Below are 14,488 nucleotides of genomic sequence, written 5' to 3' on the forward strand. Positions count from 1 at the left end.
TGACTCCCCAGAGCCTCAAACAAGGCTCCATTCACAGTCCCTCGCTCCCCCAGCAGCCGGGACGCGGCAGGGCTGCGCAGCCGGGAGGTCAGGTACGAAGACAGCCAGCAAGGTGAGCGAGCCGAGACACCCAGCCCTGCCCGCCGGCGGCGAGACCGGGGACCGCGAGGTAAAGGCCGGGCGTGAGTCAGTGCGAGGGGCGGGGAGCGCGGCCGCGCTGTGCCGTGTGAGAGCGAGCGAGGGAGCGAGCGCGGCTCTGCCGGGCGGAGGCGGGGGCAGCGTGTCCGGCCCAGACCCCTCCTCCCTCCTTCCTCCGCCCGCCCGCTCCCTGCGCGCCTCTCCCGGGGACGCGGGAGACGCCGTCGCCGGGCCCGGGGCCTGGACCGCGCCGGGCTCCGTCCCCTCGTTCCTCCGGTCCCGCCGCCCGCTCGCCGCCCCGCCGCGGGGCTGGATGCGGCCCGGCGCCCCTCGGGGGCCGCAGCAAGATGGCGGGTAGGTAGCACCCCCCTCCCCGCCTCACGCCGCCTCCCCCCTCCTCGCCCCCGCCCCGGCTCGGGAAGCGCTTCCCTCGGCGGCGCCCCCTCCTCCCCCTGCCCGGTGTGCGGGAGGCTGCGGGGCGGCCCTGGGAGCGGGGCCGGGGCACGACTGAGCCCCGGCGGTGCGGGCGGGGAGCCGGGGGACGGAGACGCGGGTGGAGGGGGAGTGCGGGAGCGTCGTCCCACGCTGCTTGTGTCCCGCAGATGTGTCGCTGCTCCAGGAGGACCTGCAGGAGGACATCGACGGATGTGAGTGGGGCCGGGGGGCGGCGGGGGGCTGCGGGCGGGCGAGGAAGTGGCTGAGAGCGTGGATGCCCACGGTGCATTGTGGGAGGGGGAGGGAGAGAGAGAGAGGAGGCGGAGGCCATGCTCCGCGCTGCCCGCTGTACATGAAGCACACCCGGGACGGTGCGGGGCCGGCCGGGCTCCGCCGGGCGCTGCCGCGGGGGCGCCGGGGAAAAGTTGTCGGCGCGCAGCGGGGTGCGTTGGGCGACGGGAGGAGGAGGAAGGAGCGCGGAGCGGAGCGGCGGTTAACGGGCACCGGGGGCCGCCCCGCCGGGAGGTGTGGCAGCGGCCGGGCCGGCGGCGGCGGGAGGGCGGCGGGGAGAGGGGATCAGCGCCCCGAGCTCCCATGGCTGCGGCGGGCGGGGAGGAGGGAGCCGAGCAGGGAGCACGTGGGTGGCTTTTTGTTGGGGTTGTGTGTCCCGAAAGGGTCGGGAGGGAGCTCTGGCAGGGAACACGGGGCCGAACGCGGTTCAAAATGCGGCTCGGAGCGGGCTGGGAGGCGGTGCCCAGGTGAGCGGCGCCCGGAGCTCGGGCAGCGGGGGGAAATCGCACCTAAAAGTGAAGATGGAGGCAGCGGCCCGGCCCTGTGAGGCGGCTCCCGCCTGGCAGCCGCCCCGGGTGCGATTGTGGCTGTGTGCAGGTGTTGGGCTGCCTCACGGCTGTGTGCTCACAGGCAGGAGGAAAACCGAACCCTTCCTTTATTCTTCTTCTTTTTGCCCTATGTTTTTGTGCGAGTGACGTTTTAGCTTTCCGGGTCTACCTGTAAGCACGTTCCGTCTTCGTTTTCAGTGCGGGGATCCTGTGTTTTGAGGCTTTTTGTTGCGTGCTGCCTCACACAAAGAGCCTTTTAACAAGGCCCTGCTTTTTTTTTGTTGGTCTTTTTTTCTTTCTTTTCACTTTTGATCGTTGGAAATGCAGTTAGTTTTCTCTGCTGTTATTTGGTGATTACACGGAGGCTTCCTTAGGAGTGACACGCTTTCAAAGTACATTCTGTGTCTGCTAAGAAGCTGATTTTTCTCCCCTGTCAGCCAGGAGCTGGAGGAAGATGTGACTGTATCGCAGGAGAGATGATTCTGAGTCTGTGTGTTCCCTGGTGGCAGCGTGAATCTTATGGGTTTGCCTTCAAAAAGGAAGAAATTCAGTGTGTGTGTGCATGGAGAGATGACTCAGTCCAGATGAGAGCCTTCTGGAGGCTGGATAGAAATCTGAAAATCTGAAACCTCATTAAAAATGACTGAGGTTTTGATGGAAGGAGATAAAAGGGAATAGCTTGATGTTGAAGTGTATTACAAACAAACAAACAAAAACCTCCACAGGAATCTGTATGAATCGATGTGTGCTGTCTGGACCTACTTTAGCCACACCGTGTCTTGATTCTATGTGGTTTTGTTCTGCTGAGGCGATGGGTGTGAGTTAAACTACACAGGCTGTTCATCTCTGGGTGAGAGAACTGGGCTTGCACCTCGGGAATAACGGCGTTTTGTATCCATGAACAGCAGGCCTTATGTATTTTGTGAGAGTTTTCCCAAATCATGTGTTATTTGGGATGGCATTGCATGGCTGCAAAGATGAAAGACGCTTTGGGGGAGGGGTGGTGGAAGAAAAAAAGAAGAAAGAAAGATGGAAAGGCACATTTCTTGCCTGACTTTACCAAGGTTGAACCCTACCCCACCCTGTAATACACGTAAATATTTCAACTGTTCACAGCTCTTCTGAGCAGTGGGGCTAGAAATTAGTTTAGAGATGCATTCCTGATGTGCTAGAATGCAGTTGTAAGTAAAACGGATCTGCTTGTAGCTTTTGTGCATGTGTGATGCTGGCAGCTGTGGCCCTGCTGTTAAATGCACTGAACATAAAGAAAGTAAGTGATTTGTTAACAAAAGACTGAGATCTTCTTAAAGGCTGTTGATCAAAGTGAACAGTATGGTGTTTTCTCCTTGGGTTTTGAACTCATCTGGTATCAAACGGTCGTAAAACATCTGTGAGGTACACTGGCAAAAAACAAACCAAACCAAAAACGGGAGGCGTGATTAAGGCTTGATTGTGTATAAGGACCTGGATTGAATGTCTTAAGCTGGAGGTGAGGTGCCTTAAGCTCTGGTGAGGTGTGTGCCTTAGGATGTTGTAGCAGAGTGGGTGCTCTGTTGTAGCTCCTCAATGAGTCTAGGTATGATTCTGGATGATAGAGGTGTATTTTGACTGTAATTAGTATTGTGATTCGCTGTTTTCTAATACAGCGGAAAATAAGGATGTGATGTCAAGAATGTGACCCTAGATATCTTTTATTGGTTGTGTTGTAAAGCGGGAGGGGGAAGTCTTGGAGCTGAGCAAACAACGTTACACAGTTGTTGCTTAAAGTAATAAAGGAAGCATCAACTGAGTTTTTCAGAGCTATGAACAGCTGTTGTGTGGTCCTTGTCTTTAAGGTCTCTGGAATGAAAGAGGAGGCTCAGGGGAGCCCTTAACACTCTCAACAACTGCCTGAAAGGAGGTTATGGCAAGGTGAGGTTCTCCCAGGTGACAGAGATAGTACAAGACGTAACGGCCTTAAGTTGTGTCAGGGGAGATTCAGGTTGGGTATTAGGCAAAAACTTCTCAGAAGGAGTGTTGAAACATTGGAACAGAGTGAGCAGCAGGGAGGTGGGGAAGTCGCCATTCCTGGAGGTGCTCAAGAACTGTGTGGATGTGTCTCTGAGGGCACGTGGTCAATGGGCATGGTGTGATGGGCTGATGGTTGGACTGGATGACTTTAGTGTGCTTTGTGAACTTTAATTGTACTGTGATTCTCTTTTACTGAGAACTTGACGTTGTACAACTGTACAATCTGTCCCAACCCTCAGTCATTGTGCCTGCTCACTGAGAGCTGATTTACCTGAAACAGAGAACATTATGTTATCTTTGGAGTTGCTGTTTTAATAGTTGCTTGTTAGAAAAGGTGTGCTTAGTTTTACTTGATGAATATTTAAGTTAACTGCAGAGTTCCTGCGTGACAGGGATCTCTTGGAAAGAGTCCAGTGGAGGGCCACTAAGATGGTGAAGGGCCTGGAGCATCTTAGGGGGAAGTTCTTCACTAGGAGAGTGGTTGGGCCCTGGAACAGGCTGCCCAGGGAGGTTGTGGATGCCCCGTCCTTGGATGGTGTTCAATACTCTAGTTTTTGACGGGCTCCTGGCAACCTTGATTCTAGTAAATGTGTAGTGCTTTGGGCTGGCCCTGCACAGGCAGGCGAGCGCTCGTCTGAAACTACATGATCCTTTGAGTCCCTTCCAACCCTGGAGTTCATTCCTTGTGTGACTTCTGTGTGCTGGTGTGTGTGTGATTCTCCCCCTATGAGGACAGAGAAAGCGAACTGGGTCCTGCTTTATCCTTTTGAGAAAAAAGAGGCTAGATTGATCCGAGGTTGTATAAATACCTGAGGTGTGGGGAGCCGTAAGTGGTAGAGGCGCTGGTCTCGTTCAGTAGTCTCGTCAATGTGTGTGGGGACAGACTAGAAGCGTTAATGCGGATGAAACTACAGCCATATGAAGTTCCCGGCCATGACATGTGCGGAAGAACTTCTTTACAGTGAGCGATGACGGAGCACTGGAATGGCGCCCAGGGAGGTGGTGGAGTCTCCTTCTCTGGAGGATATTTCTAGGACCAACTGGACCGCCCTACTGTTCGTGACGTGTGTAGGGAGCCTGAGCTTTGCAGGGGGGTTGGACTCAATATTCGTATCTCTAGAGGTCCCGCTTCCAACCCTACATGTCTGTGATTTCTGTATCAGTAGAATAGGTTAACATTTGCACGTAGTAATCTAGAATAGAAGGTCTTATGGATACCAGACGTGGATATAGGGTTTCTATTTAAAAATTGTCTTTTGTTTATTGGTTTAAGAGGTCAGAGTATTAAAAACAGAGCTGTTTGTATAATGTAAGACTCTTTTAGAGGGGATTGTCGTCTGTGTAAAGCAGCTGATTGACTTTCTAAATAAATTAAATTTCAGCTTTGCTTTGGCATTTCTATTTTGCAAGCTTGGTATTTTCTGCTCTTGGTTGCTTGGAAACCACTGGAAAGCTCTGATTTTTCTTGACTTTTTTTTTTTTTCTTTAGGTGAATGCATACTTTACACCTGATGGTACATTACTCTGATAATTCCTATAAGTATTTGCATAGCTTAGCAAGCAGCATTTTGGTATTTTATTGCCTCAATTCCAGTGAATGTTTTGCTTCTGTGCATTGATTCTTTGATGTCAGAAGCCTATGATAGTAGTTAAGATGTTCTTTGTTCTTCCGTGTGTTCAGCCAGTGGCTTTTCCTTATCGTTTGTAGTTGAAAGTTTTTCAAAGAGAGATCTTCAGTGATTTTTGCTGGCCTGGATGGACAGAGGGTTGTAAAAGAAATGCAGTTCCCTAAATGGAAGTTACTTGTGAAATGCAGCTTTGTTGCTTTGTTATTAGCGTCTAGGTCTTCCCTCTTCTAGTATCCATCCCTCCTCCACCCTCCAGTTGTAACACCTCCATTGCATTTCATCCATGCAGAAATTCAATGTAACACAAATCTTTGAAGACAGAAAAAATGAAAGGAGGGCAGGGGACGAGAGGGAAATTTATCCATTAACTTGGCAGTGGGGTGAAGATTCCAGTGGATCTTGCAAGTAGATTCCCCATCTCATCTGGCCACAGCAAATAAGCCATGGTTCATTTTCAACTGGGCAGTTACTTAGACTGTTGCTTTCCTTTGTTTTCCATCTGAAAGCTGACATAGTATGTGCAGAGAAAGACATGAAAATTTGGCTTTTGTTCAAGCACTTGTTTAGTGCATACAGAATCAAAATAGAACAGCGTCGAAGTTAAAGCGCAGGTATCGAAAGCATTAGATATAGCTTACCACAAATAATTTGACAACCTAAAAACGAGGCAGGGATGCGATATCCATTCTATTCTTACTGCAGACAGCCCATGTAAGGAGTTATATGACTCTTCCTGCATAGGTTCTTTCTCTGCGATCTGTTGATGGTTCTGTAGATTGAAGCGATCATTTCAGATAGATGTCATCTATGAAATGATAGAATCACAGAATGACCCGGGTTGGAAGGGGACCTCAAGGATCAATGAGTTCCAACCCCCTGCCTTGAAGGCACAAACATACACTTTCCTAGATCAGGTTGCCCAAGGGCCCAGTCCAAACCTGGTCTTGAACACCCTCCAAGGACGGAAGGATCCACAACTCCCTGGCAGCTGTTCCAGGGGCCTAACCACTCTCCTAGTGAAGAACTTTCCCTACATCCAACCTAAATTCCTTCCTCTTCAATTTGATCCATTGCCGTTCACGTGTCCTTTGTATTGTCAGCTCCCATTCAACAGAGTTTACTCCCCTCCTGTGTGTAAGTTACCTTCGGTATTGAACAGGCTGCAATGGGCTTCCTCTCCCACGCGCTCATCGTGCGTGTGCGCGATTGTGTATGCTGAGAATAGAATGATCTGTAATTAAGAGCCCAGATTGTGAAATGGGATTGCTTTATTTCATTCAGGGTTGGAATTGTGATTTAAATGAGGTAGAGGAAATTAAATTCTGACTTAATAGCTGGTTTTAATATTGAATTTTCTTTCCTTTTTTTGAAGTTTCTTCTCATTGATGACTGAGTTGCATTTACATACAGCTTTTGGAATGTTGACAATTGCAAATGCTATAGACACGCTTTGGTGATTTAAAAGCTTGACATTCAGATTCTGAAGCTTTGCTGTCCTGTTGGGAAACAGTGAGTGGTAGTCATTGTTTTCTGAAATCTTAGTGTTCAGTGATTCAAAGAGAATAAGATAGCTTTGTTAACTGTAGCAAACAGTGTTAGTGGTTGGATTTTACTAGTGGATAAAACAATCCTAAAGAATTACAGGAAAAAGAAGAAAAGACAACCCAGTAACTTTATGAGCCGTCTGCTTTGAGTATTTTGTTCTTTTGCATATTGACTGGAAAAGGAATAGCGGGTCTTTCCAGCCTTTTTTTATCCAGCAAATGAATGAAGCACTTATTTAGCTGAGCTGAAGTAAGTGAGCTTTCGTGAGGCATCGCGCAGATGTCAAAAGCTAGTTGATCACTGACCATATATTCTTGTTGCAGGCAGTCAGCAAATCAGCTGACAATTAGCCAGTGAGTGTTGTGTATTGGTCGAATGCATTAATTGAATTATTCTATTAGTTCTTTGGGAAGTGCCAGAACTATCTTCCCAAATAGAAATCTATTTCCATTTGAAGTATGTCTTAACTTTTATTTTCTTGCTGCAGATTAAGCATCATATACTGAAATAACATCCATTCAATGTATTAAAATTCACCATACCTTTCCTACAGTAATATCAGAACCTTTTGTATTGTGGTTCCTTTACCACAGAATAAAAACATCCAGCTTTTATTATGCTGGCACTTTGTAGACTGAACACCAGGTCACTTCTTGCACTTAGTTCCAGCTTTCCATGTAGTTCAGCCTCCAATGTGATGTCCTTCAAATGCTGTGTTGCAGTGCTGGCCTCTTGGTCTCCTTGGAGGCGTAGCTCTGGTGAAAGAGTGCCAAGCTATTCTGAGTTACTGTGTTGGCGTCTCAGTAGTATGCAATCTTTAACCTCTCAGTTGTGAAAAATAACAAACAAGAATTAATGGCAGATGTTGTCAGTGCTTGGAATCAGTTCTCTGCTGTGACTGACGCTCTGTTCAATTGGGAATCTAATAATCAGTTTTCAGTGCAAATGAAGCACGCCGTGTTAATTCAGCTGTTTTTCCCCTGGAGGTCGTGTTTTAAGTTCTTCTGACTCGTCAGTTCATTTCTCTGCCTTTTAATGTGGCTTCTGACCCTCACAGAAAGTGGGAGACTCAGGTGGATGGCTGTATCCCTGTGGAATTACAGTTTTAACAGTCTCGCATAGGTAGTGGTTTGTCTCTCCTTCTTGAGAAATGTCTTAGGATCTTAGAGAGGAGGAGATGATGTAAGGAAATCACACAATCACACAGATCACAGAATGACCCGGGTTGGTAGGGGGCTGGACTTGATGTTCTCTAGAGTCCTTCCAACCCATGAACAATTCTGTGATTCTGAGGGCCTCAGGATCATGTAGTTCACAACCCCCCATGCTGGCAGGCGGCACCAAACATACACCTTTACTAGATCAGGTTTTGCCAGGCCCGTCCAACCTGGGCCTTGAACACCTCCAAGGACGGGGCATCCACAACTCCACTGCGGCAGAGCCTGTTCCAGGGCCTAACCACTCTCCTAGTGAAGAAGAGCAAGAATAACAAGAGGCAAACAGCACAATAAATATGTGTTAGTCCGGGATGCAATTTTCATGAAATCTAAAAATATTAGTTAATAGAAGTGTCATGCTATAGGAATGTTTTTCTCTGTTAAACGGGCCTGTTTAGGTTTTTTTTTTGTCTTGTTGCCATAGCATCTAAATAGTTCCCAGATAGTTGAATGTAAAAGAGACCACCTTTTCCTTCCTCTCTAGCCTGCAAGAGAAGCAGCTTGATTAATCTTTAGGGATACTTGGAGTGCAAGTTTGCCTATATGTATGTTTTAGTAGAGGAAACTAATTGGAAAAAACAATGAAACAAACAAAAACCATTGACATTAACCATTTTAGTTTTTCTTTCTTTTTCTAAGAGTGACTTTTCCTGTAGACCACACTTCATTACAAAGAGTTGCAGAAAGAAGAACAGGCTGAGGAGCTGCAGAAAGAATTTCAGCCTTGCAATGCCTGGGAAGCACAAAGGTTTATCCCACTGAGCGTCTTGAATTCTGTCAGAACAAGTCTAAAGAATGACGTTCAGGCTTTAAATGGAGAGAGCAGAAGTACAATTAAGAAGTGCAAAGTGATAGCTGTTGCAAAGCTGTATTTTCACAGCCTGTCTATGATGGAAATCCCAAAGCTTGCCTTCTCAGTGCTTTTAACCCCAGTGAGCGTGTTTGAGTGACTGTGCTTGAACCAGCCACAGTGAATTACTGTATCAAGTGAAGCAGTCCGGTTTTGTAGCCAATGTGTTACAATTCATGATTTCAGAGCATTGCAGAACTAGAGCAAACCTTTGGAGCATTTGAGCTCTTCTGTTAGTCCAAGATTGGAGTATACCCAGTATGAATATGATGTTTTTCTGTGTAACAGATATTCCATTAGGGGCAGGACTTGAGTATGTCTCCAAGCAGAGTAAATGTGTGCATCCTGTCATGGTATAGGATGAAGTGGAGCATCTTGGCTGAAGATGAAAATGGATTTCCTTCGTGATGCTGCAAAAGCTCTCAAATAACCACAGAATCACTGTGCTACATATTTAGGGGATGGGTGGCTTTGACTGCAAGGAACTTGTAGAGAAGAAGAAAGTACCTTTGATTAACTTCCTTGCTTGCATTGCCAGAATTTTACTTCACTCCAGCACCATTCCAGGAGTCTTAATTGCATGCAGATGTTTGGAAAGGGTAAGAGGTGGGGGCTTAAATAGCAGGAGACTTGGATACAGTGGTGATGGGCGTGACATGCTCCCAACAGGAAACTGGTGGACAAAATATAAACTGTTGATTGTTTTAACTGGTAGCTCGGATGTCCTTCTTTTTGCATCCGTTTCCTCTGGCTTAGCTTTTGTGGCGGGTCTGACTAGCAACCGGTAGAAGCTATATTCCACCATTGTGCAAATTAATGACCAGTGAGTAATAAGAGATGGAGATTTATTTTCCTTTGTTTCAGAGCAAACCAGTATTTGCAGTGCTGCTTGTGGTTGCCTCAAAGGGGCGAACCTGTTTGTAGCTGCACCTGTCCTTGTTGCTTAAAGGATTTAGTGCTGCCCTTTGTTTTCGCTTACGTTTGATGAGAAATTCAACTCCTTTGGCATCCTTGATAACTGTCTTTTTTTTCTAAAGGCTCTTACTAGATAAAAATATTCCCTTAATCTGTTATGTTTAGTCTAGTGGTTCTTAAATTTGCTGTGCCATACTTGCATAAGTTTTGTGTGTAAACAGCTTAGCTGCTGATTTTGATTCCCGTGTCTTGCTTTCATCTGCTAAATGTTTCCCTCCTGAAGCCTGTAGCCAGGCTCTGTATTGATGGGTTTGCTCAGTCTGTGCTTCAAGCTGTTAGCGAACTACTATGAACGTGCTGCACAAGGGCTAATGTGAGCCTTGCAGTTAGCACAGTGACTTTGGGTCAGAGCTGCTTTGCATTTCCTCCTTCTTACCTTCTTTCATGTTTGTTCTCACTTTCTCCTCTTTCCTTCCCACCCTCAATCACAGAATCATAGAATGACCTGGGTTGGAAGGGACCTCAAGGATCATGTAGTTCCAACCCCCCTGCCTGGCAGGGCCACCAAACATACACCTTTACTAGATCAGGTTGCCCAGGGCCCCGTCCAACCTGGTCTTGAACACCTCCAAGGACGGGGCATCCACAACCTCCCTGGGCAGCCTGTTCCAGGGCCTAACCACTCTCCTAGTGAAGAACTTCCCCCTAACATCCAACCTAAATCTTCCCTCCTTCAATTTGGATCCATTTGCCCGTGTCCTGCTATTGTCAACCCTTTCAAAGAGTTTACTCCCCTCCTGGATGTAGGTTCCCTTCAGGTATTGAAAGGCTGCAATGAGGTCAAACCCAAACCCATCCTGCCTGGAGTGTAGACAGTGAAGTTTGTGCATATGGGTGTGATTTACTGTGCACAGAGCAAGAGCTCAATTGGGGGTAATGCTTCATTTTTGAAGGGGGAGACTGGGAGTGAGACAAAAAAGGCAAAGTGTGGTTCTTATTTCTGCTAATACGGTGGCCGGACTGGAATTATCACCTGCAAATCCTTTTTATCCATTCACCAGTCTTGTATATCGCTGAGTAAAATCATACACTGTCCAAACTGGCATTTTTCTACTGAAAACATTTCAGGGTAAACTTAAAAGTGCCTCGTTTGCATTTTCAGTCTCAGATTTGAAATCTGCTATGTTTTTTCTGCTGTGGTATCTCATGGACACGTCAGATCTTACTTTCTGGCAGTGGAATTTGTGGTTGCCTCTAATTGATACCAGTCAGGTGAGGTGGTGGAACTCAGCAAAACAAACAAATCTGGTAATGTTTGCTATAGCATTTGATTGATGTTACTGAAGCGGTCCAGTAGATTTGTAATTGAGGCTGAAACAGCACGATCGATGCTTTGGTCTGCAGAACTGGAGGTGGAATACAGTGCATAATGAAAGAGTAATAATTTTCTAACTGTGAATAAATACTGATATTTAGCTTCTATGCTCTACTAAGAATCTCACTTGCTGTGGTGGATTTATCTTTTCAGAACATCAAGATGCAAAATGATTCTCTTACAGAAATGAGACGGAAAATAATGTATTTACAATGTTGAAGGGCTGCGAATGCTACTTGTATTCTGCAGAAATCTGACTGCAAGGTGTATTTATTCTTTCATAGAGGACAGTGATTTAGAACAGAATTAGCTACGGTTGTTTTGTGGTACGATATCTGTGTTTCGGCTTGTAGGACTAATATTTTTGCTTTACAGTTAAGCAGAAAAATTACTTGCTTGAACAGCAGAACAAGAACAAAGTCTTTTCTGCATTTAATGTGATATTGACCTGAATATCTTTATGGCCTAGCAAATTACCTATGCTACACTTGAATAAAAACTGGTCAATTTAGCTTCATCTGTAGCAATTGCTACAGACTCCTTAATAGATCTGGAGAATGCTTTGGGAAGGAGGGATCTAGGTGGAAGTCTTGAATCTTTAAAATTGCTTGTTGTTCACCTTTGAGAAGTAAAGAACCGCTCGTCTTCAGAACATCCATCTTCTCATTCCTGCATTTCTGTGCCAAAATGAAGGAGGTTATGTTTCTGCTGTGGAGCTCTTAGCAGATACAGAAGAATAAGAGACCTTGCTGCTGAGCAGTCTTTGGTAGAAAGTCATTCATTTATTATTAAATAGAAAAAAGTAGTTATTTTTTCAGACGTGATCTTTTGTGTCTGTCTGTAAAGATGCAGCATATACAAGTTCTTTGTGAAAGATGCTGTGTAGATGAGATGCAAAATAGATATTACCTCATTTGAAAATAGGCCCATAGGCCACAGTCTGAAGAGGACTGAATTGTAAACGGCCTTCCCTTCATGTCTGACTTCTCAGACAAGCTTGTCACTGGTTTACTAAGCACCTCTGAACTGTCTCAGCAAAGTGGCTTCATGGTCCATGGTAATAACTGTGACAGATAGTTGTTGTATCCTTGCTGTAAACCAGGGAACTTAAGGCTGTTGTGTGTCTTACCGCTTTCTTGATGTAGGATGCACCAGCTGCAAGACCGAGACAAGCCTGAAAAAAATGTATGCAAAGGACTTCTAAAGAAATGATCGGTTGGGAAAACAAAATTAGAGAGAAGTTATTTGGCTTGAGTCAGGAAGACTTAGGTTGGACGTTAGGGGGAAGTTCTTCACTAGGAGAGTGGTTAGGCCCTGGAACAGGCTGCCCAGGGAGGTTGTGGATGCCCCGTCCTTGGAGGTGTTCAAGGCCAGGTTGGACGGGGCCCTGAGCAACCTGATCTAGTAAATGTGCATGTTTGGTGGCCCTGCCAGGCAGGGGGGTTGGAACTACATGATCCTTGAGGTCCCTTCCAACCCGGGTCATTCTGTGATTCTGTGATTTGTGTGTCTGTGAAATTTATAGCATAAAAGGTACTATGGTGCTTGGGTGAGTGCTCAGAGTTGCGTGGAAAGTAAAGGAGTGCTGAAGAGGCAGTATTAATATTTGGTTAAGCCTTCTTGACACCTTTCTGGATTAACCTTCAAGTGTAGTGGACTGAAGTTCCCTTTAGCTTGCTTGAATCAGTGTCTTGCTGGTTAGATTGGAAAAGAATACGTAGGACAAAGGTAGCAGTACTGTTTGTAACTATAGTCTGCTCATGCAGGGATTGATTTTACAGAATCACAGAGTCACAGGATGACCCGGGTTGGAAGGGACCTCAAGGATCATGTAGTTCCAACCCCCCTGCCTGGCAGGGCCACCAAACATACACATTTACTAGATCAGGTTGCCCAGGGCCCCGTCCAACCTGGTCTTGAACACCTCCAAGGACGGGGCATCCACAACCTCCCTGGGCAGCCTGTTCCAGGGCCTAACCACTCTCCTAGTGAAGAAGTGAGTGATTTTAATCGCTCTTCTTCCCCGTTGATATTAGTGTTGCTTTTATTAGGCTGCTGCTGTTTGTACAATTTTCTCTGTGAAGAAAAGCTGAGCTTCTGGCATTGAGTAATGTTGCTCAGTATCCGTAGCAGACACGTCAAACCTATTGTAGCACTGAACTTTGTTTTACACCACAGTGGAAAATCCATGCATCTTATTTTCTGTTTGAACTAGCGTGAGACCTCAAACAAATAAACTGGAAACAATTACTCGTTTGTTTGGCATTGATATTTCTGAAATGAGGTGGTTTTAGCAGTTTGTTTGACTTCACCAGGCGAAATGTATGAGAACAAATAAATAAAAGGCACCAGATAGGCAGCCAGCTGTGGTGCATGTTTATGTGTTAAGACATATACAGAGTGAGCCATCTTCATGTTCTGCAGGAGTTTATATCCATGTTGAACCATGGAGTATAGTAGGAGTATTAGAGGAGAATTAGTGAGAAGGGACAAGGAAACACTGAATGCAAAGTTGAAGTCGAGAGGAGAGAAACAAGAACTAAAACTAATGGAGGCTGGTATAAGGTTTGGTGTATTTTTTTCATTGGTGCATTTGATAGCTAACAAAATAATTCCTTAGGTGGCTATATTTGCAATAGTTTCCTTGGTTTATGCTTTGAAATGTATGGTCTGATCTACAGACTTTAAATTAGGAATGTTAAGATTACAGAATCACAGAATTGTAGGGGTTGGAAGGGACCTCTAGAGATCATCGAGTCCAACCCCCCTGTCAAAGCAGGCTCCCTACACCACGTCACACAGGTAGGCGTCCAGGCGGGTCTTGAATATCTCCAGAGAAGGAGACTCCACAACCTCCCTGGGCAGCCTGTTCCAGTGCTCCGTCACCCTCACTGTAAAGAAGTTCTTCTGCACATTCGTGCGGAACTTCCTATGCTGTACTTTCATCCCATTACCCCTAGTCCTGTCCCCACACACTACTGAAAGATACTGTTACAAAATTAATTTCACCTGACTTGACTATTAAAGTGATACTTTTCCCTCCAGTTGGTTATGTCACAGCTGAACTGTATTCATTTAGGTCTGTTAAGAAATCAATCTGAGTGCAGTGGTTTGGCTGTTTAGTGAAGGATACAATTATTATCATAAAAAAAGAATGCAGTTCATTTTCTGCAGTGGGGAATATAAGGCTGACTTAATTCATGTATGGATGCCACAGAACACATTTCTGCTTTCATTTGAATTGATGAGTTGAATTTACGTCTGTGGAATGATGCAACCTGTTCCCTGTGAACTCACCTGGTGTAAAAACCTGACCTGCTGTACGAGTGCGTTTTTACCTTCCCTCACCTTTTCCTGTGATAACTGATCCAAACAAAAAGCCCTGACGCATGGGAAACAAAACAAACCCCCCAAACCTGAACCCTGTGCCTGGGTTTCCTAAGGACTGGGCAAACAGAAATTCAAACAGTTGTGTAAACCTTGGGTTGCCAAGTGCTTTCCTTTTTTGCTGCAACAGCTTTATGCAACTGACCTTT

At 46.1% G+C, this 14,488-nt stretch overlaps 1 protein-coding gene across 8 annotated transcripts in view; it reads left to right on the plus strand.

The window, feature by feature from the left end:
• Positions 1–280: 280 nt before the first annotated feature.
• Positions 281–14,488, plus strand: part of PPP4R1 (protein phosphatase 4 regulatory subunit 1) — a 53,674-nt gene continuing 39,466 nt past the window's right edge. For 2 of the 8 annotated variants that reach the window (XM_015855260.2, XM_015855263.2), the window contains exons 1-2: positions 281–492; positions 741–785. In XM_015855260.2, coding sequence (XP_015710746.1) covers positions 486–492; positions 741–785 — 52 coding nt within the window. In that variant the 5' untranslated portion in view covers positions 281–485. The other 6 variants (XM_015855258.2, XM_015855259.2, XM_015855265.2 and 3 more) reach the window with 5 other exon arrangements.

The sequence above is a fragment of the Coturnix japonica genome, chromosome 2 (genome assembly GCF_001577835.2).
Source record: "Coturnix japonica isolate 7356 chromosome 2, Coturnix japonica 2.1, whole genome shotgun sequence".
NCBI classification, from domain to species: Eukaryota; Metazoa; Chordata; class Aves; order Galliformes; family Phasianidae; genus Coturnix; species Coturnix japonica.